We start from the raw sequence: 24162 nt of genomic DNA, 5'->3' as shown, positions 1-24162 counted from the left end.
ATAACGTCCCTGTAACCTTTGTTTATTTTCAGTGAATTTCTATGGATTTTATAAATTCTATTTCCCCAAGTATAACATCCCCCTGTAACCTTTGTTTTATATATATATTGTTTGCACCACGGCACACCTTAAAACAGGTGCACCTAGGTGCAAACAGGCAAAGTGCACCCTACTACATTGAAAGAGCTGGCCCCAAGGCACCCTCGAACTTGTGCTGCCCTGGGGGCAGAGCATTCAAGTGAAAAATATAGAGACTTTCAAGCAGCTGCTCTGTATTTCACTGTGCAGGTGGCAAACCCCCTGCACTTTTAAGAGGGGAGAGAGATCTAATTGCTGTCAGGTGCAGTGAGTTACTGCACCTGCCTGCAAGGGGATGTTTTGGGGGTTCAAAGGGCTGTATCCACTCTCCAGGGGACTTCTATCAGGGGTCGCATTGACAGTGCACCACCTTTTAGGTGGTGCACTGTCAGTGCGCCGCCTGACAATTCCTATGCCTCTGCACCTGTGTCTATAATACGACATAGGCACAGAGGCAAAGAGATTCCCTCATTTGTGTGTGGCCACGCCCTCATGCATATGAAGGAACACCCTCTGGTGAAATAACAGGTGCTATATGTGCACCAGTGCTATCTGCATTATGGAAAGAGCCTCACAAGTGTATGCGGCTCTTTTTGTAATACCAAAGTGCCCAAGATGCGCCAAGTGGGCACACATGCCCATTGCGCCTCTCGGGCACTTTACATAATATGGCCCCAGATATACAATTATTTTTTCCCTTAATTTTATTAAGATATAGCTTCCTGCCAAATTTGGTGTAATTCCATTCAGTGGTTTTGCTGCAGCCTTGTCTAAAAAAGTCTATGGAAACTGCATGGGGATTCTGTGTTTTGGGACTCACTTCTTCTTGGGCCGCGCTTGACAAATCACCCCAAATCTTTCCACGCTTTAAGTAGTTAAAAAGTAGCACCTTTTTGTAAAGTTTCGAAGTGATTCGTCAAACTGTGCCAAAGTTATTAGCAACACAAAAAACGGGTATCCTATGGAACAATTGACTGCCACTAAGTAATATATACGTTTGGGCTGCTGGAATGTACAGCAGCATGCGCTACTGTGCAACATGTCCAAAAAACATTGACAAAGTCAATAGATAGCGCGTAGGCGAAACATATTGGCTTTGCCAATGCTTGTTTGAATTCCTGTAGATTCCTGTAGCCCGTATCTACCACTCAGTTTGTCTTAACTTAGCTTTTCCTCCCTAAACCCAAACCGCAACACTACTCATTATTGTTTGCCCAGCTTAGACAATGTCCCTCCCCAATTAATGTAAGCATTCTGTGGCGTTATTGCAGGATCAAATAGGGATGGTGGTGATGAGACCAAATCCCACTATTGCCAAGATTACTCATATAGAATACTAGGAAAGAAAGGTAAAATAACAAAAGTTATCTAAAGCTAAAATGCGTTTTTATTAACTTCTAAAGTGATTTGGGTAATGTCAATTTTAGATCTGAACAGCAAGCTTGGTGCAAGACTTCCTTTTGCAATCCTTTTCTAATTCCTGGCTGTTAGTGCTCAAACACAGCTTCTCAAACCAGCTGAGATCCACCTGTGTCATATCTTAGAATAATCAGATATTTCCCCAAATGGCCTTAAACATCAGAGCTTGAGATTTTACATTGCTGGTCACTGGGTGCTGGCTACTTTAAGCAGTGGGTTTACACTATGCACTCTGCTACCTTTATGTGCCATCTCATTGGATACATCTGGATAGACTCTAAATAAGCATGAAGCTTGCTGCGCCTGACTGGTTTTCTCTTGTCCACTCAGAATATGTGATGCGAAAGATCCACCATTGCTTTTAGGATTCTGTTCTTTCTTCTCATATCACTGCCGTTATTCTCAAATTCTATTTATTTTCCTAGCAGATAAAAATGAGCAGCAGGGGTTAATTATAAAGTGTGCAAATGAATAGCAGATTTGTGAGGATTTTCAGGGCGAGGGTGACACATAAGCATACTATAATTTCGTTCCCATTACTATTTATAAAATCATAATGGGCCCCCTGCCTTCTAAGGAAGAAAATGTATTCTAGAGCACTACACGACGTGGTGTGCCCACAGCTCTATAAGAAGATGTGAATACAGTTCTGCATGAGACCTACTAGAGTAGTTTTTATAAATCACAAGAACCCCAGACCGAGTTGATTCCTAAGCTCGTGTTTTATCCAACTCTTTGCCTGCCTGTAATACAACTGGTCATGGTAGTGTAAACTAGAAGTCAACATTTTCAAATTATTTAGCCAGTGAATGTTCAAAAGCTAATTGCATCAGTCATATTTTATACAATAATAACTTTTGTTTTACAACATATTGCACTTGTGCCATTTCAAAGTTCTGTGATTATATGTTAAGGTACTTTATTGAGCTACAGAAGGATGAAAGGCTGAGTCTACCTTGCTGAATTTCATGGGCTCATGACCTGTGGCTCAGCGCATTTTGCCAGCCCCATACCTTCAGCTATTAAAGCATCCTGCTGCTTATTGGAAATGTGTGATTTATTTGTAAGGTTTTGCCCTTATAGAAATTCAGTTCGATCAGTCGATACATACAATGCCCAATTTCTGATAGGTCATATATATTGAGAAGGACTAACAGACCAACAGAAAGGAATAGAAGAAATAATTTCTGACTTTCTGAATAGTGGATCAGGTTGAAGAGGCTTTCAGCACAGGCTATGATCAAAGGTCACACTCTGCCCCCATTTTCTCGCCTTGGGAAGCAGGTGGACTCAGCCATTGATCATGGCCTGCAAGCACTGTACACACAGCTGCTGACCTTCAGCTGTTATCAGTGGGCTCAATGCAAACTGTGACCTTTGGCACAAACCCAGTACATCTGCTCTCAGACTATGCAGGGGTCGGCAAAAGGCCGCATGCTGGTATTTTTTTTTTAATGTCGGCACCCAGATTGGGGCATTCAATGATTTACCTATATTTTGTTTCATAAAAAGCTGACATTCACGCACAATTGGAGAGAAATAAGAAATTGGGGTCGGAATGGAAGGAAACAAGTAACTCAGTAAACATGATGGCTGTTTCCTGTACCACACACATTTTTTATTTTTAAAATACGTTTCCTTTAGATTTTAGAAATATTCAGACGGGACTTGGGTCAAGAAACAGCTATCCCCTATATTTCTCTTTTCCTCCTGATATTTGCAAGCTTCAAGAGCATTAAAATGAAAGCACAGAAGACCTTCCTCTATTTGCAAACGTGTTTTACTCCGCTGCGAAATTTGCATTATTCGCTGTGGCAGAAGGCAGGTCCTAGAGGGAGGAAGGGCCAGTGCTGGGCTTTTTTTATGGGAGAGGGCAGGACACATCAACGCATACTTTTTCTCAGTCATTAAGTGAGACTCTGGTAGCAGTCTATTGTCCCAATCCATCTCCACCAGCCATTGTTCTTTGCAGTCGAGAACCAATGTGTAGTGATGAAGGTCATGATTCCAACATTCTATTGGGCACTGAGCACAGGCACTGGCTGAGAAGGAGGTGTAAAATACATTTCATTACAAATGCAGGATACTACACAATGCTTCTGACAACTATCTAACTTGCCTCCATATAACCAAACATCACAGGATGCATCTTACCAAGGTGATTGAGATCTTTTGAAAGAGACAGAAAGGCAGGTTTGGATTTCAGCTATGTGGCCCATCTTCACCCTGCACAAAGAATAGGTAGAAAAAGTTCAGTGCAGCTGTCTCTGCTTGAAGGGGAGAGGATAAAGGGTAAAAGAGGTTGAAAGCATTGCTTGAATCCCGCCATCGCAAACCCTGTGCGACTCACTCACCACCTTCTTTCACCGAAAAATCACTGACATCCATGACAGTTTCAACCGCCGGATGACCCCTACAGGCCTCGACACACCTGACTCACCGCACCCCACCGACCACGACCCCCTGACAACCTGGGCCAACGTGAGCATCGAGGACACAATCAAGACCATGGGCACAATCCATTCCGGATCCCCGTCCGACCCTCTCCCACACCACATCTTCAACAAAGCTGGCAGTACCATCGCACCCCACCTGCGTAACATCATCAACCTCTCCTTCGAGACCGCCACCTTCCCTGAGGACTGGAAGCACGCAGAGATCAACGCGCTACTGAAGAAACCCAAGGCAGATCCGAGCGACCTCAAGAACATCCGGCCCATCTTCCTGCTTCCGTTCCCAGCAAAGGTCATCGAGAAGATAGTTAACATCCAGCTCACCCATCACCTCGAAGACAACAACATCCTGGACCCCTCCCAATCAGGATTCCGCAGCAACCACAGCACCGAGACCGCCCTCATTGCGGCCACAGATGACATCAGGATCCTTCTAGACAACAGCGAGACGGCGGCCCTCATCCTCCTGGACCTCTCCGTCGCCTTCGACACCGTCTGCCACCTCACACTTCGCACGCGCCTCCACGACGCAGGGATCCAAGAGAAGGCCCTGGACTGGACCACCTCCTTCCTCACTGGCAGAACTCAGAGAGTGCGCCTCCCCCCGTTCCGAGCCGAAGCCTCCGAGATCAACTGCGGCGTCCCGCAGGGATCCTCCCTCAGCCCGACGCTGTTCGACATCTACATGGCACCACTCGCACGCATCGCCCGACAGCACAACCTCAACAAAATCTCCTACGCCGACGACACACAGCTGATCCTCTCCCTCACCAAGGACCCTTCCACCGCGAAATCCAACCTCCACCAGAGAATGAAGGCCGTCGCTGACTGGATGAAGGAAAGCCGACTTAAGCTGAACTCAGACAAGACGGAGATCCTCATCCTCGGGCCCAACCCCTCGGCATGGGATGACTCCTGGTGGGATGACTCCTGGTGGCCCGCCTCACTAGGAACCCCCCCAGCCCCTACCAACCACGCACGCAACCTGGGAGTCATCCTCGTCAACGCAGTCTCCTCCACCTGCTTCAACACCCTCCGCATGCTCCTCAAGATCTACAGATGGATCCTGACTAATATGAGGAAAACAGTCACCCAGGCCCTAGTCAGCAGCAGACTCGACTACGGAAACGCCCTCTACGCCGAAACCTCGTCGAAGCTCATCAACAGACTACAAAGAATCCAGAACGCCTCTGCACGCCTAATCCCCAATGTCCCACACCACGACCACATCACCCCCCACCTGAGTAACCTGCACTGGCTCCCCGTCGACAGAAGAATCTCCTTCAAGCTCCTGGTCCATGCACACAAGGCACTCCACAAGACCGGCCCAGCCTATCTCAACAGTCGACTCTCCTTCTACGTACCCAACAGGAAACTCCGCTCCGCTGACCACGCCCTGTCCACGGTCCCGCGCATCCTCAGAACCACTTCCGGAGGCAGGTCCTTCTCCCACCGCGCCGCCAAGACCTGGAACACCCTCCCCCTCAACCTACAACAAACTGAAGACCTGCTGACGTTCAGGAGACGACTCAAGACCTGGCTCTTCGACCAGTAGCAACAGCACCCCCCCCCCCCACCTCAGCGCCTTGAAACCCTCACGGGTATGTAGTGTGCTTTACAAATGATCGATTGATTGATTGATTGATTGATTGATTGATTGATTGATTGAATGGATGGGTGGAAGTAGTGGGGCTTCCCTTCTGCCTGCCAGCTTCTGAGGGCACAGTGACACCCGTCGAGCCCTGGACTGGGCAGGGAGGAGTAATACATTCCTTTCACTTTGAGGGGCAGGGGTAGGGGGCCACTGTGGTGTCAAGGCACCATGATACATCGACCAGACCATGGAGCATAGTGATTTGGAGGCTAATGAAGTAGATGAGGCTGAAAAACGACCATAATTGTTAGAGACCTTTGCCTGCCTGAGCTTCAGTGCAATTGATGATGCAGTGGATAGATTAAAGGAACAGATAAATGGGGAGTAGGCACAATGTTTGTTTGGACTGGTTGGCATTCATTTGTGTTTTCCTGAAGAAAACTTCTATTTGGTGTTTGTTCTAGGAAGAAACAAAATGCCCGTGACATATAGGTTGTTTTCTCCCATCTTGTGGGAGCCATTGTTCATTGTCCAGGCCCCAGTCTGCTATGCCTCAAAAGTAATGGTGCGATGGAAATCTATTGCCTCACGCCCTGTGGCTGATGATTCGCTAGGCCATGGATTTCCCATGATAGAGCCAGCTGAGGCGATGGCTTGGAAAAGTCAGCAGTTGCCTCGTCTCCAAATGTAGCTGAGGCAACCCACCAAATTTTAAATGAAGCTATTAGCCTATTAATTCTGTTTACTCTGTTGCAGATGGACAATCAAGAAATCCATTTTATAAAAAAAAAGAAAAACACATTTGGTAAGGTAAGCACCTAAATAATTGCCCATTTGAACACTTATATACTTAAATAGAGAGAGAATTTTGGATTTGTGACTTGTGACTTTCTAATAAAGCAACAGTGTTTAAAGTAAAACTGGGCCAATTAAATGGAGGTACAAAGAGTCAGTATATGCAGCTGCCACATTTGTCTGTACAAATGAAAGGATATTTTTCGTCATCCTAACAACAATGTCCTGAGCTGATTGTTTAAACCAATAGCCTTGACCAGAATCACCTATTATTGATTGGCGTCAGGCACAGGTAAGAGTGGTGGGGCGGGGCGGGGCTGGTGTGGATGGAAGTCGACAGACAATGAGATAAGAAAAATTAAATAAAAAAATAAATAAAACCACTTACCTTACACTCGCCGCATCGCTGAGTCACCGATCTCATGGTCACAGAGTCTCAGAATTCCGTCCATCATTTGTTGCTGCAGCACTTTGTGCTCTAAGTAGGATGGGTTTGCCCAGACGTGGGTCCCTTGATCGCTCTGCCACTGGGTTCAAGCTAGCCAGGCTTATGAGCGGTGAAACCGCGAAACCGGTCCCAGGATGCTTGTTTCTGGTCCAGTGAGGACCGGGTTTGGCAGTTGGGGCTGGACTGTTCCCATGAGGAGCAGGGTCAAGACTGATCTGCATATGGCTGGGTCCAAACTGGGGTGGCGTAGTGAGCAAAAGAACAATGGATTTAACCCAGATCTCTTGACTGGGGTGAATGTTTGATTTACTCAGCATTCTGTCCATCATTTGTTGCTGTAGCACATATCTCCAGCATTTCTTTTTTGAGTGTGAATGGAATACATTGACAAAAAGGATAATGAAACTTAGGAGAGAACCATAATTCTTTGAAACTGTATTAACTGAACAGACGCTGCAAATGGAACTCATTTGAACCTTTTATGACTGCCTGTTTGCCGGTAGCAAAAGTGGGAAGGTGACATTTCTGGCAGATATGTAAAAGAAATTAGGTCACTCCAAGGCATGAAATGGCAGGAGTTTGTTGACAGAACTACGTAGTACCTCACAAATAGCAGGTGCATAATAATAGATAGTTTAGTTGAGAGGGGTGAATACCCACTTTAAGTAATAATCACAATCCTGGTCTGTATGAGCCACTAAAGTCACAATATAAACCTGAGCTCGACCCCTGATAGCTGTGGCACAGATCAGAATGGCTTAATTTGGAGGAAATGGGTAAAGTATTTATGCAGTACTAAAACAGTAATAGAGTTCCAATGCAAAACAATAAAAATCGTTAAATGAATAGAAAAAATACAGTACAATTTAATAGACAAAATGACAGAAATCCAAATAGGGGAACAGAGATATGATTTTTTAAAGCTTTAAATAGAAATCGCGCCAAGAAGCACAAAGGTCCAATGATAGTCAATGGTCGTGGTAAAAAAGGATCTAGGCACAATTTGATGCTAACTGTGATGGAGTGCGTGTCAGATACACTAAGCAGGTTAGTATTGGTGAAATAATTTGCCTTATGTCTTTAATACTTTAAGTCCGAATCCACCATGGGAGACCACTTTTAGAGCCCTTAGAGACTCTCAGGGTGGCAGGCAAAGACCAACAAGAGGGTCCAGTCGAGGTTCGTTTGCCACTGTTCAGCTGGAACTTGCAGGGAATTGCCTACTGTAGCTTGTTGTGTCCCTTTAGCTTTAACCGGAGGTCAGCCTTATGAGCCTTGGAGTCCATTGCCTTGTCCTTTGTACAAGAGGGAGAGCAGGTCCATTCTTCTAGGCTCTTCTCAGATCTAGGACAGCAGATTCAGTCTTCTGAACTTTCACACGTCCAGGAGTGTTACATATGGGAGCCTGAAGATGCCACATTTATGCCTGACACAAGCTAGTGGGTGGGAATGACCCCTGGGGACATCCTAACCAGTAAGTAAGTTTATTGTTTTGATTACTTAAAATCATACAAATAAAATCATAAAAGAGGGCAACATATTTTAAAATTGCAGTGTTATTGATTTGCAATATAAAACCAAGAATTACATGAGCTTACTAGGGATCACGGGCGGCCACCACTTAATTCTGTAATTGGTCCATCTGATACATGCAAGTTGAACCAGACGCATGTGGATATAACTTCATGGTGATAACTCAAACAGTCGATTAGTGCCATAACAGATATAAAAGCTCAGAGTAGTGGTGCAAAGAGCATGTAAACTGTCAAAGTGCCTTTGAGCCAGACTGGGTACATGTACGTTTGAAGCCTTTTTCTTATTTTACTACTATCTTTATGCAGCAGGTGGCAGATTTTAAGGCGTTCATGTTGCTGTTCCATGACATGTCTGGAGTGGGAGGACAGAGGGGAGATAAAATGCCTCGATAATTAGACTGATTTTATAAGTCTACTTTTTCGAACTCATTTGCTACTGAGTCCAGGGACCACACTGCCTTACATGCTAGCTGGACCCTGGAGCCTCCTAGTGATTTTAATAATGCAGAAAGCCATCAACAGCCAACTCGCCATCTTCATCGAAGAGCACAACATCCTCGACTCCTCCCAATCCGGCTTCTGAAAAAAAACACAGCACAGAGACCGCCATCCTCGCCGCCACCGACGACATCTGCTCCCTCCTGTACATAGGAGAAACAGTAGCCCTCATCCTCCTCGACATCTCAGCGGCCTTCGACACAGTCTCTCACCGCACCCTAACACGCAGACTTCGCAACCCAGGGATCAGGGACAAGGCCCTCGACTGGATCCACTCTTTCCTCTCTGGCAGAATGCAGTGGGTCAGAGTCCCTCCCATCCTCTTGGACCCTACACCAACCACCTGCGGAGTCCCCCAGAGATCCTCTCTCAGCCCCACGATGTTCAACGTCTGCTCACCCCCATCGTCAGAGCCCACGACTCAACATTGTTACATACGCAGACGACACTCAACTCATCCTCTCCCTATCCAACAAACCCAATGCAGCCAAACACAACTTTCATGAAGGCATGGAAGCAGTCACCAAATGGATGAAAAGCAGCTGTCTACAACTCAACACTGACAAAACACAAGTACTCATCATGGGCCCACACCCCAACGCCTGGAATGACACCTGGTGGCCCCCAGCTCTCGGAAGCCCGCCCACCCCCATGGACCACAAACGCAACCTCGGAATCATCCTGGACTCCGAACTCAAAATTAACCACCAGATCAACTCCGTTGCATCCTCCTGCTTCCACACCCTCCGCCTCCTACGCAAGACCTTCAAATGGACCCCCCCCCCCGAATACAAAAAGACCGTCAATCACGCCCTCATCACCAACAGACTTGACTACGGCAATGCACTCTATGCTGGAATAAACAAAAACCTCACATGCAAACTACAAAACATCCAGAACGCAGCCGCAAGACTGGTCCTCAACCTGACAAAACACTGCCACATCTCCCAGCACCTGCGCACACTCCACTGGCTCCCCATCAAGGCTAGAATCACCTTCAAGATCCTCACCCACACACACAAAGCCCTCCACAACACTGGTCCAGCATACCTGAAAAGCCGACTCGAATTCCTCGCATCCCTTAAGACCCTACGAACAGCTCAGCTCTCCTACGCCGTGGTCCACCGCGCCAGGAAGTCCAGATCGGGAGGCCGCTCCTTCTCCTTCCCCCCAGCCAGAGCCTGGAACGCCCTACCGCTCCACCTCAGACAGACGACATCACTCCCCTTCTTCACGAGAAACCTCAAAACTTGGCTGTTCGATAGACCTCCTCTTTGATGGACTAGAACCTGCACCCCTACCCCCCAGCGCCTTGAGACCCTTAAGGGTGAGTAGTTGCGCTCAACAAAACCGTGCTTGATTGATTGATCATGTTCTTATTTGCTGCTGTTTCAATATTGGCCATAGTAGCTTTTTCCAGAGAGGTAGAAGAACTGGGCAAATGCATAATAAATGAAGTAGTGATTCGCTGCTGTATCCAGAGACGGCACTCCAGGGTTGGCCACATCTTTTTCCATTTCAGTGTTAGATTTTTGAATGGAAACACTCCCAACCTCAGTAGCATCAAGTTGTGCTTTTTTGATTCTTAGAAGTGTTCCAATAGATATGGTTGGGGTTTTAAGACTTTGCATTTTGGCAACACAACCCATGCATGTCTTTTGTTCGCCAAAGCAGCTTTGTCTATTGACAATGATTGCAGATTGGTAGCTTTGTTAATTACTTGCTTAAAATCTGGGTATACAGGTATTGTCTGTCAGGCTTCTTCTAGTTCTAAGGCTACAAGTGAAACTGAGTATTTCTATTTAGAGCCAACATTGGTGTGCAAGGGAGTTTGTGAATGCGGCCCTCATTCTCCAATAAAATGTTATTAGGGCTCCTTGTCAGGCTGGGATCTGTTTTTTTAATCCGAACTCCAGCCTGATATCTGCTTGTGATATATAACATAGAATCCTGAACAGTTTTTTTTTTTTAAAAAGGCTGGATTGTGAAGAGTTCAAGCCTGAGGCATCTTTGCTTTTGAGCAATTCTGATTCATATGAGATCGAATTCAAAACTTTTGCTGCCATGACCTTCAGTAGATGGTTTTTTGAGCAGTGTCTTAGTTTTTTTTGCAGGCTTTTGATTGCACATAACATCTTGTTTGCTTTTGTTTGCCTAGATGCCATGCGTTGTTTATAGTTAAGGTGGCTATCAACGTGGATCCCCAGATATTTGTAAGTTACAACCTGTTCCAAAGTGTTGCCATTTGCCTTCCAGGTAAATCTGGGTTGTCTTTTGTGAGTACTCGAGGAGCACAGGACCTTTTTTGTGATAGTTGAGGTCCAATTGTGCAAATACTGTGTAATCTACAAGTTGGATAATCAGCTGCTGTAGACCTCGAGGAGTTTTTCTGAGCAAGAAGATGTTGTCCACATATTGCAGGCTTCCTATTTATTTGTTTCCTAGCTTCCCTGTACTTGATGTAGATGGATCTCCAGATCTGCTGTATAGATGTTGAACAAGCAGGGAGCCAAGGTGCACCCTTGTTTTAAGCCATTGGTGGTAGGAATTTCGCTGGTTACTTTTTAGGCATCTCCAAATGTTATTTGAACCCATGTTTTTGAGTAAAGTTAAGGATGGCCTCAAGCAGTTTTGCAGGAACATCCAAACGTTCCATTTTTTTCCATAGCTTTGCCCTGGGGACCCTATCGACGGCAGCTTTAAGGTCTATGAAGCATGTATAAAGTGTGTTAGATTAAGAAATGGCTTGCTTGACCAAGAGGGTGACTGCTGATAAATTGGTTAAGGTGCACATTTCCGCGCAAAATCCAGTTTGTGTTTGGGGGCTGAGGGACTGATTCGCAAAAGTAATCTTAGACCAAAAGTCTAAGTTTAGACCTGAAGTCTCAGTTTAGACATAAAGACTAACTTTACTACTACTAAAGTTAGACTTTTGGCCTACGTTTAGACCAAAAGTCTGACTTTAGTAGTAGTAAAGTTAGACTTTTTTTCTAAACTTAGACTTTTGGTCTAAGTTTACTTTTCTGAATCAAGCCCTAGGTTGGTACTGGTCACCCAGTCCTCTAAATTGGTTTGAGGCATATATCTTGGCCTCCACGTCTATTAGTGCGATTAATCTGTTTTTTATATTGGTCGGAATATGCTGCTTCAACATCAATTTGGTATGATACCTGTCTCCAGCACATGAGTCACGAAGGGGGTTAGATGTGTAGACCAGAAGGTTGGGGCTCTTTTGAATAAAGTGTTTGGTAGGCCGTTTGGCCCTGGTGCCCATTCAGATCAAGATTATTTTAAATGTGCGTGACCTGATTTTGAATGAACTGAGGGCTGGGATCCTTGTGATTTGCCCGTGTTATTGAGTGCCAGCTTGAATTAGCATCTTTTTCCATGAAGCTTACTTGGTAAATTGAACCATTGTAAATTACTGATGCTATAAAAGTGGTTGGACGATTTATTTAGGGGGTCGGGCATTGGTAGCCTCTTTTAATCCTAAATCTGACTGATGGGTGGGAATGACCCCCGGGGACATCCTAATCAATGGGGTAAAGTTTCCTGGGGCTAACCTCACTCACTTTGGGCATTTCTAAGATGGCTGAAGTATTCAGCCAAAAATAAAATTGGGTTGGGGGTGTGCATGGGGAGTGCATACTATGGTAATCTTAGTGTGCTTCCACATCTAACACCAACATCCAGTTTAAGGCAGTTCCTGTACCCACATCAACCTCAGAGATAACGTCTGGTAGAACAAACCTGAGTTTTCACCAATTAGACATGGGATACATAATAATACATAATAATGGTTTTGGCGTCCGTTTTCATCCTTTAAAGTGCACTCCAAATGTTATATGAAAACACAACAAACCTGTCAAAACAAGATATGACCCAGTAATGTCGAAAAAAGGCACATTGTGGTTGGGTCCGGACTGGCATGGGGGACAAAAAAGGCCCTGCCCAAGTGTAAGTTACTGTTTGCTTGTGCAAAGGAGGCCTCTTTGAAGTGATCCCTAGGTGTTCTATGAAAAACCCGAAAGTAGACAAAAAAGAAATGGACAGAATTTTTGAAATATTGTCAGCCACTAGTAATTACTTGGCCCACATCCAAATACATCGTTATTTTGCACACCATGCCACCTCAGTTTTGACCCAGCTATATGCAAATCAGTCTGGCCCCTGCTCCAATTGGAACAGTCCAGCCTGAACTGCCAAGCCAAGTCCCAAGAAGGGTGACATTCAAGTAAGACTTGACACTTTAATGTCGCATCTAGCACCAGGAAGCCTGCTCCAGAACTCTCCCTGGAAACTGAGCATAGGGACTGTGGTTGTGGGCAGTGGCAAATATGCACAACTCTGTGATATTCCCCAGGTGTTACGCACTCCTCCTTTTTATACACTAAAACTGGCTTGCACAGTTCCTGTACCCACATCAACCTCAGAGATAAGGTCTGGTGGAACAAATCTGAGTTTTCACCAACTAGACACAGGATACATAATAATGGTTTTGGAGTCCTGTTTTCGTCCTTCGAAGTGCTCTCCAAATGCTATATGGAAAACCAACAATCCTGTCAATACAGGCTATGACACTATAATGTCAAAAAAGGCTCATTGTTGTTGGGTCCTGACTGGTAATGGGGACAAATAAAGGCCCTGCACAAGTGTAAGCTATGGTTTGCTGTGGGCAAAGGAGGCCTCTTTGAAGTGAGCCCCAGGTGTCCTATGAAGAACCTGAAAGTATACAAAAAAGAAATGGATGGAATTTTTGAAATATTGTCAGCCACTAGTAATTACTTGGGCCGCATCCCAATCCATCGTTATTTTGCACACCAAGTCACCTCAGTTTTGACTCATCTATATGCAAATCAGTCAGGACACTGCTCCAATTGGAACAGTCCAGCCTGAAACTGCCAAGCCACATCCACCCTGAACTGCAACACAAGAAACCCAGGACTAAGCAAGAAGTGACATTCAAGTAGGGCTTGACACTTTAATGTCGCATCAAGCACCAGAAAGCCTGCTCCAGAACTCTCCCTGGAAACTGAGCAGAGGGACTGTGGTTGTGGGCAGCAAATATGCACAACTCTGTGATCTTCCTCAAGTGTTACACACTCCTCCTTTCTATACACTAAAAGCTGGCTTGCACAATACTGTGCTCCTTTCCTGTGCCAGTAGTTTTCATTGTACTATCTGTATCTGTACTAGCCCAGAATCCTCCTGACTCCTAACAGCTGCAACTTGGACCTCTCTCTCACTGTTACCTATCATCTTACCAGGGCCTTCAAGCAAATCTCAGGCTTGTTTTGGTCAACATAACCTCAACAATATGTCTCCCCCGATCCACATCCTTGGCATGGTACAGTAAACACCTTGGAAGAACATGTAGTTTTGTCTACTTGAAGTAGCTACTTGAAATAAACATCACAAGATAATTTGATGTCTCTGGGTGGTACATTAATTTTTTGCCTCCATTTTCACTCATCAACACTGCCTAAGCTAATTTACCTTTTCACGTCACAATGTCTTCTAAATACTATTTTCTATATACTGCACAGCACACATCCCCAATAGTCATGATAACGATTTGTACATTAGGATGCAGGCTTTATTGACTGAATATGTAGACTCAAAGATACTATCTGTTGGGGACTATAACAGTGTGCTGGATGGAGAAATGGACAGGTTGCCCCTGAAATCGCAAACAAAGCCAGGCATGTGGAGCTCTGCGCCAGGTAATGTATTGAAGAGCGTGGTGTATGTAAACATCTGGAAAGCAAAGTACCCAACTAATAAGGAATATTCCTACCACTCCCTCATGTATGATACATACAGTCTTCTGGACCAATTCCTGGGGACAACGGCGGTGCTCATCAGGGTGCACTTGGCCAAATCTACATGAGTAGATATTTATCGAGTGACTCTTCCCTGCTGCTCAAACTCACTGGGATGGGGTTGAAGAGTGGTCCCTCCTGCTAAAGACTATCACGTGAGGCGCTATCAGACCAGGCATTTAAGGAAACTGTAGGTGAGGTGTTGGTGACTTAACCAGTGTACTAACTGAGGATCAACGACCAAACGAGCCACTGAATGGAAAGCACTGAAATCAGTAATAAGAGGAGAATGCATGAGCAATATCTGTGGTATTTGATGGCAACTGCAGAAGGAACTTGGGATATTAGAAGGAAAGGAAGGCAACCTACAGAGACGAGAAACCGACTCACAGGAAATAAAGATGGAACTTAAGGACACCAGACAGGCCCTATAGGAAACATGGGATTCAAGTTTACTCTGTCGGAGAACAAGCACTGAGAGGGCGACAATCCCAGTAAACTATGGCTTGGATACTAAAACGGGAGGTGGGTAGGCCTCCTGTCATGGCCTTGAGGTGTCCTGATGGAACGCTGGCGACAACGCGAGTGGCACTCAATAGCACGCTCTGAGACCACTTAGAAAGGGTTGTAAAGAAAAGTTCAGGAGTCTGCCATTAATCCCATTGTCACTTAGAACTGCCCAGAGTCCTGCTAATACTCTGCAAAGAACTCCAAGTGGAGCTCACACTGGAGGAGCTGAGGAGGGCACTTGGGATGATGCTCAGAGGGAAAACACCAGGATGAAATGGCCTTCTGTTGGAGTTTTATCAGACCTTCACAACGCAGTTGGTGGAGCCGTTGCTGGAGATTTTTTAGGAAGCCAAGTGGAGGGTCAAATTAGCCCTTACACTGCTAGAAGGAGTGGTCTGTCAGATACCCAAGCCAGGGGGGAATCCTGCATACCCTTCCTCTTACCGACCCATGACCATGCTCTGTGCTGACACATAGGTGCTTTGCAAGATTGTAGCAGAATGGCTGCACATGGTGGTGGGGGTGCTGGTCCATGAGGACAAGTGTGGCTTCATACTGGGCCGTAATACAGCCATGAACCCGCATAGATTGACACATATCCTGCATACAGAAGAGGATAACTGCGAGGGTCTTGTGTTGGTCTCTGTTGATATTGCAGAAGCTTTTGAAACACTGACTGGACGTACCTGATGCCGGTCCTGAAGCAAATGGGGTTCAGACCGAACTTCTGTGGCTCCTCTACAATGCCCCTAGGGCCAGAGCTAGGTTCAGTAGGGTGGTGTCAAAGGATTGGTCAATGGAGCGTAGTACATGGCTGGGAGATCTCTCTTGCAGTTACTCTTTGCTCTGGCAGTGGAACCCCCAGCCATTACACTGTAAAAAGACATGGGAGACCTGGGTATTTAGAGTGGTGATTCCACACATCTGTTCTCCTTATATGCAGAATATGTACTTTTTTATCTGAGGATAGCGGAGCCTCTGTAACACAATAGTTGGCTAACCTAGGTGAGTTTGGAGTTGTAGCTGTACTCTGGATCAACAGGCACAAAACATTGTTGTTCCCATTGGCTTTCCTAGTTTAGGCCTACACCAAATAATGGATATATTTAGATATACGGAAATCATGGTGGTCCCTAAAACAAAAAGACAGCTCTGCTGTGACATAGACAAGATGCTGGAGGTGTGCATGTGCTCCATAAACCTCTGGAATACTCTAGCCCTTTCAGTAGTAGGGTGAATTGCGGTTGCGTAGATGTTCTTTCTGCCCAGATATCTCTATGTAGTCCAGAATTCACTGAGTGTGCTTACTCTCGATACCTTTAATGTACTGGATAGTCTACTGATTTTTCTAGTGGTGGATGGGAAAAAAAGCAGAGTAGCGCTCACTATCCTTCAATTAGACTAGGAAGAGGGTGGTATGGGACTACCCAACATTGAGTACTATGCAGCTAAGCTACAGGACGCACCACAGAGGGTGGCGGTAGGTGACAACTTAGAGAGGTGTGAGGCGTGCTAGAATTTTTCCCTACCTAGTAGGACAGACGGTTCATTGGAAGGGGGTGGCCAACAATGTTTCTAAGTGACCCCCCTGTTGCAAGAGACTTGGATTTGTGGATATTGTTTAAACATATTGGCAAGGACTTGTCTGTTGCTTGATTGTGGGAGGGCCACTGTTGAAGGTTAGGAGACTTGTACCCTGGGGAGCAATTCTTCCAGTTCGCAGAGCCTTGCAAGATGTGCTCGGGGGGACTGGGCAGTTTTTGCAATATGCCAAGCTTGCGGGGATGGCTTGGGAAATCTGGACAGAGTTACCGGAAACTCCTTCTCAGACGGAGACCCTGGAGATGGTGCCGATAAAAGGTGCAGCCCGACATATTGTGTTGACATTAGATAAAACAGGACAGGGTAAAAAAGATCCCTTAAGCCCAACTGGCAAGAAACGTCAAACTAGGAGACCCACCGATGGACAGAAAGTGGAGGGCAATGTGTGAGTCGACCAGAAAGGTATCCTACAATGCCAGATTCAAACTGATACACTTTAATTATATCCAACGTATCTACCTGAAGCCAATTAAGCTAAGTAGAATGTATGTGTGTAGCGCAGCTATTTCTCTGCTTGTCCGCGATGTGGAGTAGAAGGTGCGTCCTTCCTACACATTACAACAAACAAATGATGGACGGAATGCTGACAATGCATACATTCTCCCCCAGTCAAGAGATCTGGGTTAAATCCATTGTTCTTTTGCCCACTACGCCACCCCAGTTCAGACATGGCCATATGCAAATCAGTCTTGACCCTGTGCCTCATGGGAACAGTCCAGCCCGAACAGCCAAGCCATGTCTTCCCTGGACCGGAATCAAGCATCCTAGGACCGGTTTCTGGCTATCAGCCGTCATCAGCCAGGATAGCTTGACTCCAGTGGCGTAGTGAGCACGGGTCCCACGTCTGGGAATACCCATTCCACTTAGGGCGAAAAGCGTTACAACAAACAAATGATGGACGGAATGCTGACAATGCATACATTCTCCCCCAGTCAAGAGATCTGGGTTAAATCCATCGTTCTTTTGCCCACTACGCCACCCCAGTTCAGACATGGCCATATGCAAATCAGTCTTGACCCTGTGCCTCATGGGAACAGTCCAGCCCGAACTGCCAAGCCATGTCTTCCCTGGACCGGAATCAAGCATCCTAGGACCGGTTTCTGGCTATCAGCCGTCATCAGCCAGGATAGCTTGACTCCAGTGGCGTAGTGAGCACGGGTCCCACGTCTGGGAATACCCATCCCACTTAGGGCGAAAAGCGTTACAACAAACAAATGATGGACGGAATGCTGACAATGCATACATTCTCCCCCAGTCAAGAGATCTGGGTTAAATCCATCGTTCTTTTGCCCACTACGCCACCCCAGTTCAGACATGGCCATATGCAAATCAGTCTTGACCCTGTGCCTCATGGGAACAGTCCAGCCCGAACTGCCAAGCCATGTCTTCCCTGGACCGGAATCAAGCATCCTAGGACCGGTTTCTGGCTATCAGCTGTCATCAGCCAGGATAGCTTGACTCCAGTGGCGTAGTGAGCACGGGTCCCACGTCTGGGAATACCCATCCCACTTAGGGCGAAAAGCGTTACAACAAACAAATGATGGACGGAATGCTGACAATGCATACATTCTCCCCCAGTCAAGAGATCTGGGTTAAATCCATCGTTCTTTTGCCCACTACGCCACCCCAGTTCAGTCATGGCCATATGCAAATCAGTCTTGACCCTGTGCCTCATGGGAACAGTCCAGCCCGAACTGCCAAGCCATGTCTTCCCTGGACCGGAATCAAGTATCCTAGGACCGGTTTCTGGCTATCAGCCGTCATCAGCCAGGATAGCTTGACTCCAGTGGCGTAGTGAGCACGGGTCCCACGTCTGGGAATACCCATCCCACTTAGGGCGAAAAGCGTTACAACAAACAAATGATGGACGGAATGCTGACAATGCATACATTCTCCCCCAGTCAAGAGATCTGGGTTAAATCCATTGTTCTTTTGCCCACTACGCCACCCCAGTTCAGACATGGCCATATGCAAATCAGTCTTGACCCTGTGCCTCATGGGAACAGTCCAGCCCGAACTGCCAAGCCATGTCTTCCCTGGACCGGAATCAAGCATCCTAGGACCGGTTTCTGGCTATCAGCCGTCATCAGCCAGGATAGCTTGACTCCAGTGGCGTAGTGAGCACGGGTCCCACGTCTGGGAATACCCATCCCACTTAGGGCGAAAAGCGTTACAACAAACAAATGATGGACGGAATGCTGACAATACATACATTCTCCCCCAGTCAAGAGATCTGGGTTAAATCCATTGTTCTTTTTCCCACTACGCCACCCCAGTTCAGACATGGCCATATGCAAATCAGTCTTGACCCTGTGCCTCATAGGAACAGTCCAGCCCGAACTGCCAAGCCATGTCTTCCCTGGACCGGAATCAAGCATCCTAGGACCGGTTTCTGGCTATCAGCCGTCATCAGCCAGGATAGCTTGACTCCAGTGGCGTAGTGAGCACGGGTCCCACGTCTGGGAATACCCATCCCACTTAGGGCGAAAAGCGTTACAACAAACAAATGATGGACGGAATACTGACAACGCATACATTCTCCCCCAGTCAAGAGATCTGGGTTAAATCCATCGTTCTTTTGCCCACTACGCCACCCCAGTTCAGACATGGCCATATGCAAATCAGTCTTGACCCTGTGCCTCATGGGAACAGTCCAGCCCGAACTGCCAAGCCATGTCTTCCCTGGACCGGAATCAAGCATCCTAGGACCGGTTTCTGGCTATCAGCCATCATCAGCCAGGATGGCTTGACTCCAGTGGCGTAGTGAGCACGGGTCCCACGTCTGGGAATACCCATCCCACTTAGGGCGAAAAGCGTTACAACAAACAAAAGATGGACGGAATGCTGACAATGCATACATTCTCCCCCAGTCAAGAGATCTGGGTTAAATCCATCGTTCTTTTGCCCACTACGCCACCCCAGTTCAGACATGGCTATATGCAAATCAGTCTTGACCCTGTGCTTCATGGGAACAGTCCAGCCCGAACTGCCAAGCCATGTCTTCCCTGGACCGGAATCAAGCATCCTAGGACCGGTTTCTGGCTATCAGCCGTCATCAGCCAGGATAGCTTGACTCCAGTGGCGTAGTGAGCACGGGTCCCACGTCTGGGAATACCCATCCCACTTAGGGCGAAAAGCTTTACAACAAACAAATGATGGACGGAATGCTGACAATGCATACATTCTCCCCCAGTCAAGAGATCTGGGTTAAATCCATCGTTCTTTTGCCCACTACGCCACCCCAGTTCAGACATGGCCATATGCAAATCAGTCTTGACCCTGTGCCTCATGGGAACAGTCCAGCCCGAACTGCCAAGCCATGTCTTCCCTGGACCGGAATCAAGCATCCTAGGACCGGTTTCTGGCTATCAGCCGTCATCAGCCAGGATAGCTTGACTCCAGTGGCGTAGTGAGCACGGGTCCCACGTCTGGGAATACCCATCCCACTTAGGACGAAAAGCGTTACAACAAACAAATGATGGACGGAATGCTGACAATGCATACATTCTCCCCCAGTCAAGAGATCTGGGTTAAATCCATCGTTCTTTTGCCCACTACGCCACCCCAGTTCAGACATGGCCATATGCAAATCAGTCTTGACCCTGTGCCTCATGGGAACAGTCCAGCCCGAACTGCCAAGCCATGTCTTCCCTGGACCGGAATCAAGCATCCTAGGACCGGTTTCTGGCTATCAGCCGTCATCAGCCAGGATAGCTTGACTCCAGTGGCGTAGTGAGCACGGGTCCCACGTCTGGGAATACCCATCCCACTTAGGGCGAAAAGCGTTACAACAAACTAATGATGGACGGAATGCTGACAATGCATACATTCTCCCCCAGTCAAGAGATCTGGGTTAAATCCATCGTTCTTTTGCCCACTACGCCACCCCAGTTCAGACATGACCATATGCAAATCAGTCTTTACCCTGTGCCTCATGGGAACAGTCCAGCCCGAACTGCCAAGCCATGTCTTCCCTGGACCGGAATCAAGCATCCTAGGACCGGTTTCTGGCTATCAGCCGTCATCAGCCAGGATAGCTTGACTCCAGTGGCGTAGTGAGCACGGGTCCCACGTCTGGGAATACCCATCCCACTTAGGGCGAAAAGCGTTACAACAAACAAATGATGGACGGAATGCTGACAATGCATACATTCTCCCCCAGTCAAGAGATCTGGGTTAAATCCATCGTTCTTTTGCCCACTACGCCACCCCAGTTCAGACATGGCCATATGCAAATCAGTCTTGACCCTGTGCCTCATGGGAACAGTCCAGCCCGAACTGCCAAGCCATGTCTTCCCTGGACCGGAATCAAGCATCCTAGGACCGGTTTCTGGCTATCAGCCGTCATCAGCCAGGATAGCTGGACTCCAGTGGCGTAGTGAGCACGGGTCCCACGTCTGGGAATACCCATCCCACTTAGGGCGAAAAGCGTTACAACAAACAAATGATGGACGGAATGCTGACAATGCATACATTCTCCCCCAGGATGCTTGATTCCGGTCCAGGGAAGACATGGCTTGGCAGTTCGGGCTGGACTGTTCCCATGAGGCACAGGGTCAAGACTGATTTGCATATGGCCATGTCTAAACTGGGGTGGTGTAGTGGGCAAAAGAACGATGGATTTAACCCAGATCTCTTGACTGGGGGAGAATGTCTGCATTGTCAGCATTCCGTCCATCATTTGTTTGTTGTAACGCTTTTCGCCCTAAGTGGGATGGGTATTCCCAGACGTGGGACCCGTGCTCACTATACCACTGGAGTCAAGCTATCCTGGCTGATGACGGCTGATAGCCAGAAACCGGTCCTAGGATGCTTGATTCCGGTCCAGGGAAGACATGGCTTGGCAGTTCGGGCTGGACTGTTCCCATGAGGCACAGGGTCAAGACTGATTTGCATATGGCCATGTCTAAACTGGGGTGGTGTAGTGGGCAAAAGAACGATGGATTTAACCCAGATCTCTTGACTGGGGGAGAATGTCTGCATTGTCAGCATTCCGTCCATCATTTGTTTGTTGTAACGCTTTTCGCCCTAAGTGGGATGGGTATTCCCAGACGTGGGACCCGTGCTCACTACACCACTGGAGTCAAGCTATCCTGGCTGATGACGGCTGATAGCCAGAAACCGGTCCTAGGATGCTTGATTCCGGTCCAGGGAAGACATGGCTTGGCAGTTCGGGCTGGACTGTTCCCATGAGGCACAGGGTCAAGACTGATTTGCATATGGCCATGTCTAAACTGGGGTGGTGTAGTGGGCAAAAGAACGATGGATTTAACCCAGATCTCTTGACTGGGGGAGAATGTCTGCATTGTCAGCATTCCGTCCATCATTTGTTTGTTGTAACGCTTTTCGCCCTAAGTGGGATGGGTATTCCCAGACGTGGGACCCGTGCTCACTACACCACTGGAGTCAAGCTATGCTGGCTGATGACGGCTGATAGCCAGAAACCGGTCCTAGGATGCTTGATTCCGGTCCAGGGAAGACATGGCTTGGCAGTTCGGGCTGGACTGTTCCCATGAGGCACAGGGTCAAGACTGATTTGCATATGGCCATGTCTAAACTGGGGTGGTGTAGTGGGCAAAAGAACGATGGATTTAACCCAGATCTCTTGACTGGGGGAGAATGTCTGCATTGGCAGCATTCCGTCCATCATTTGTTTGTTGTAACGCTTTTCGCCCTAAGTGGGATGGGTATTCCCAGACGTGGGACCCGTGCTCACTACACCACTGGAGTCAAGCTATCCTGGCTGATGACGGCTGATAGCCAGAAATCGGTCCTAGGATGCTTGATTCCGGTCCAGGGAAGACATGGCTTGGCAGTTCGGGCTGGACTGTTCCCATGAGGCACAGGGTCAAGACTGATTTGCATATGGCCATGTCTAAACTGGGGTGGTGTAGTGGGCAAAAGAACGATGGATTTAACCCAGATCTCTTGACTGGGGGAGAATGTCTGCATTGTCAGCATTCCGTCCATCATTTGTTTGGTGTAACTCCTTCCTACACATGGCACGGCTGTGTCCATGAGTACATGCTTTTTGGATGATGGTGGTGGCAAGATTAGAGGCAGTGACTTGAATTATATTAGAGGATGTCTCACGCCAATGCCTACTGGGCATAATAACAAAACCAGAGGGAAGAAAATGCAATGGAAAGTCCGATACCTTGCATTGGTTCCAGCCAAGAAACATATAGCCGTGGGCTGGCTAGGTGACAGAGGCCCTTCAGTAACCCTTAGGTGCAGGTACCCGGTTGAATGGGTATTAGCTGAAGAAGCACACATCTGACTGTCTAGAAGGGATGAGAGGGTACTGAATGACCTGGACACCTGGTCTGTGATGCATGGTGCATTCTATGATGCAGAAGTGGGTCCAATACCTCCCAAAAGAGCAGATGCAGAGCACTGACAATAGTACACAACACAATTATTCTGGGACGGGGAGGTCAGTGCGACTGCTGTGAGGTCTACAGCTCTGGGTGGCAGCTAAAAGATGGGGGGATGCAATGTGATTGCTAAGAGGCAGACTGGTACTTGGGACAATTGCCTGGAGCTCAACACAGACAAGACTGAAGTTCTGATCTACGGTAGACACACAGCCCTCTGGAATGACTGCTGGTGGCTGTTGGAACATGTCCCACTCCTGGAACTTGGACCCAACCCCACGCCAAAAGACCACAACTGCAACCTCGGCATCATCCTCCACAACTAACTCTCCATGAAACGTCAGGTCAATGTCATCCCCTCAGCCTGTTTCCACACACTCTGCTAAGTTTTCAAGTGACTCCCCATCTTCAACAGGAAGATGGTGACGCAGGCCACAATCACTAACCGACTGGACTACAGCAGCACACTCTATGCAGGTACCACCATCAACCTCATGCAGAGGCTCCAGACGATCCAAGGCGCAGCCACCAGATTCATCTTCAACCTGTCCAAGACGACACACATCACCCAGCACCTGAAGGACCTCCACTGTCTCCCGATCCAGAAGAGATGCAATTTCAAGCTACTGACCCACACCTACAAAGCCCTCCATGACCAAGGACCCGCATACATGAACCACCACCTGCATTTCCACCGACCTCCTGGGAACTTCCACTCTGCACACCTCATCCTCACCTCGCATACACTGCTGCCGCTGTCACGTACAAAAGTTAAAACAGTAAATAAACGTATTAAAAAATTGCAGTGGTTCCTCCAGTTGTTACTAGATGTGCTTCTCGATCAGATGCCAAATCATCAACATTCGCTCAGAGAGACTCTTTTCCTCAAGGTGCTATCAGATATCCCTTTTGAGTCAGATGTAAAAGATCTGAAATTCTTTCATGGAGTGGCTGTTCCACAGTTTTGTTACTAGTGGTCCATCTTATGTCAAATGTGAAAGCATTGAAAATCTTTAATGAAGCTGCAGTTC

At 47.2% G+C, this 24162-nt stretch overlaps 1 protein-coding gene across 4 annotated transcripts in view; it reads left to right on the top strand.

The window, feature by feature from the left end:
* LOC146816633 (cytochrome P450 2K4-like) overlaps positions 1-24162 on the top strand; it is a 481215-nt gene that overhangs the window by 436308 nt on the left and 20745 nt on the right. Inside the window, exon 9 of one of the 4 annotated variants that reach the window (XM_085610511.1) lies at positions 6301-6354. The exons of the other annotated variants lie outside the window; for them this stretch is intronic. Within the exon in view, the coding sequence (XP_085466637.1) occupies positions 6301-6353 (53 nt within the window). The 3' untranslated portion in view covers position 6354. The remainder of the gene's footprint in view (positions 1-6300; positions 6355-24162) is intronic. 4 annotated transcript variants of the gene reach the window in all.

Source organism: Triturus cristatus, chromosome 6 (genome assembly GCF_964204655.1).
Source record: "Triturus cristatus chromosome 6, aTriCri1.1, whole genome shotgun sequence".
NCBI lineage: Eukaryota > Metazoa > Chordata > Amphibia > Caudata > Salamandridae > Triturus > Triturus cristatus.
Note: the sequence above shows the minus strand (reverse complement) of the source record. Positions and strands in the feature narration are given on the sequence as shown.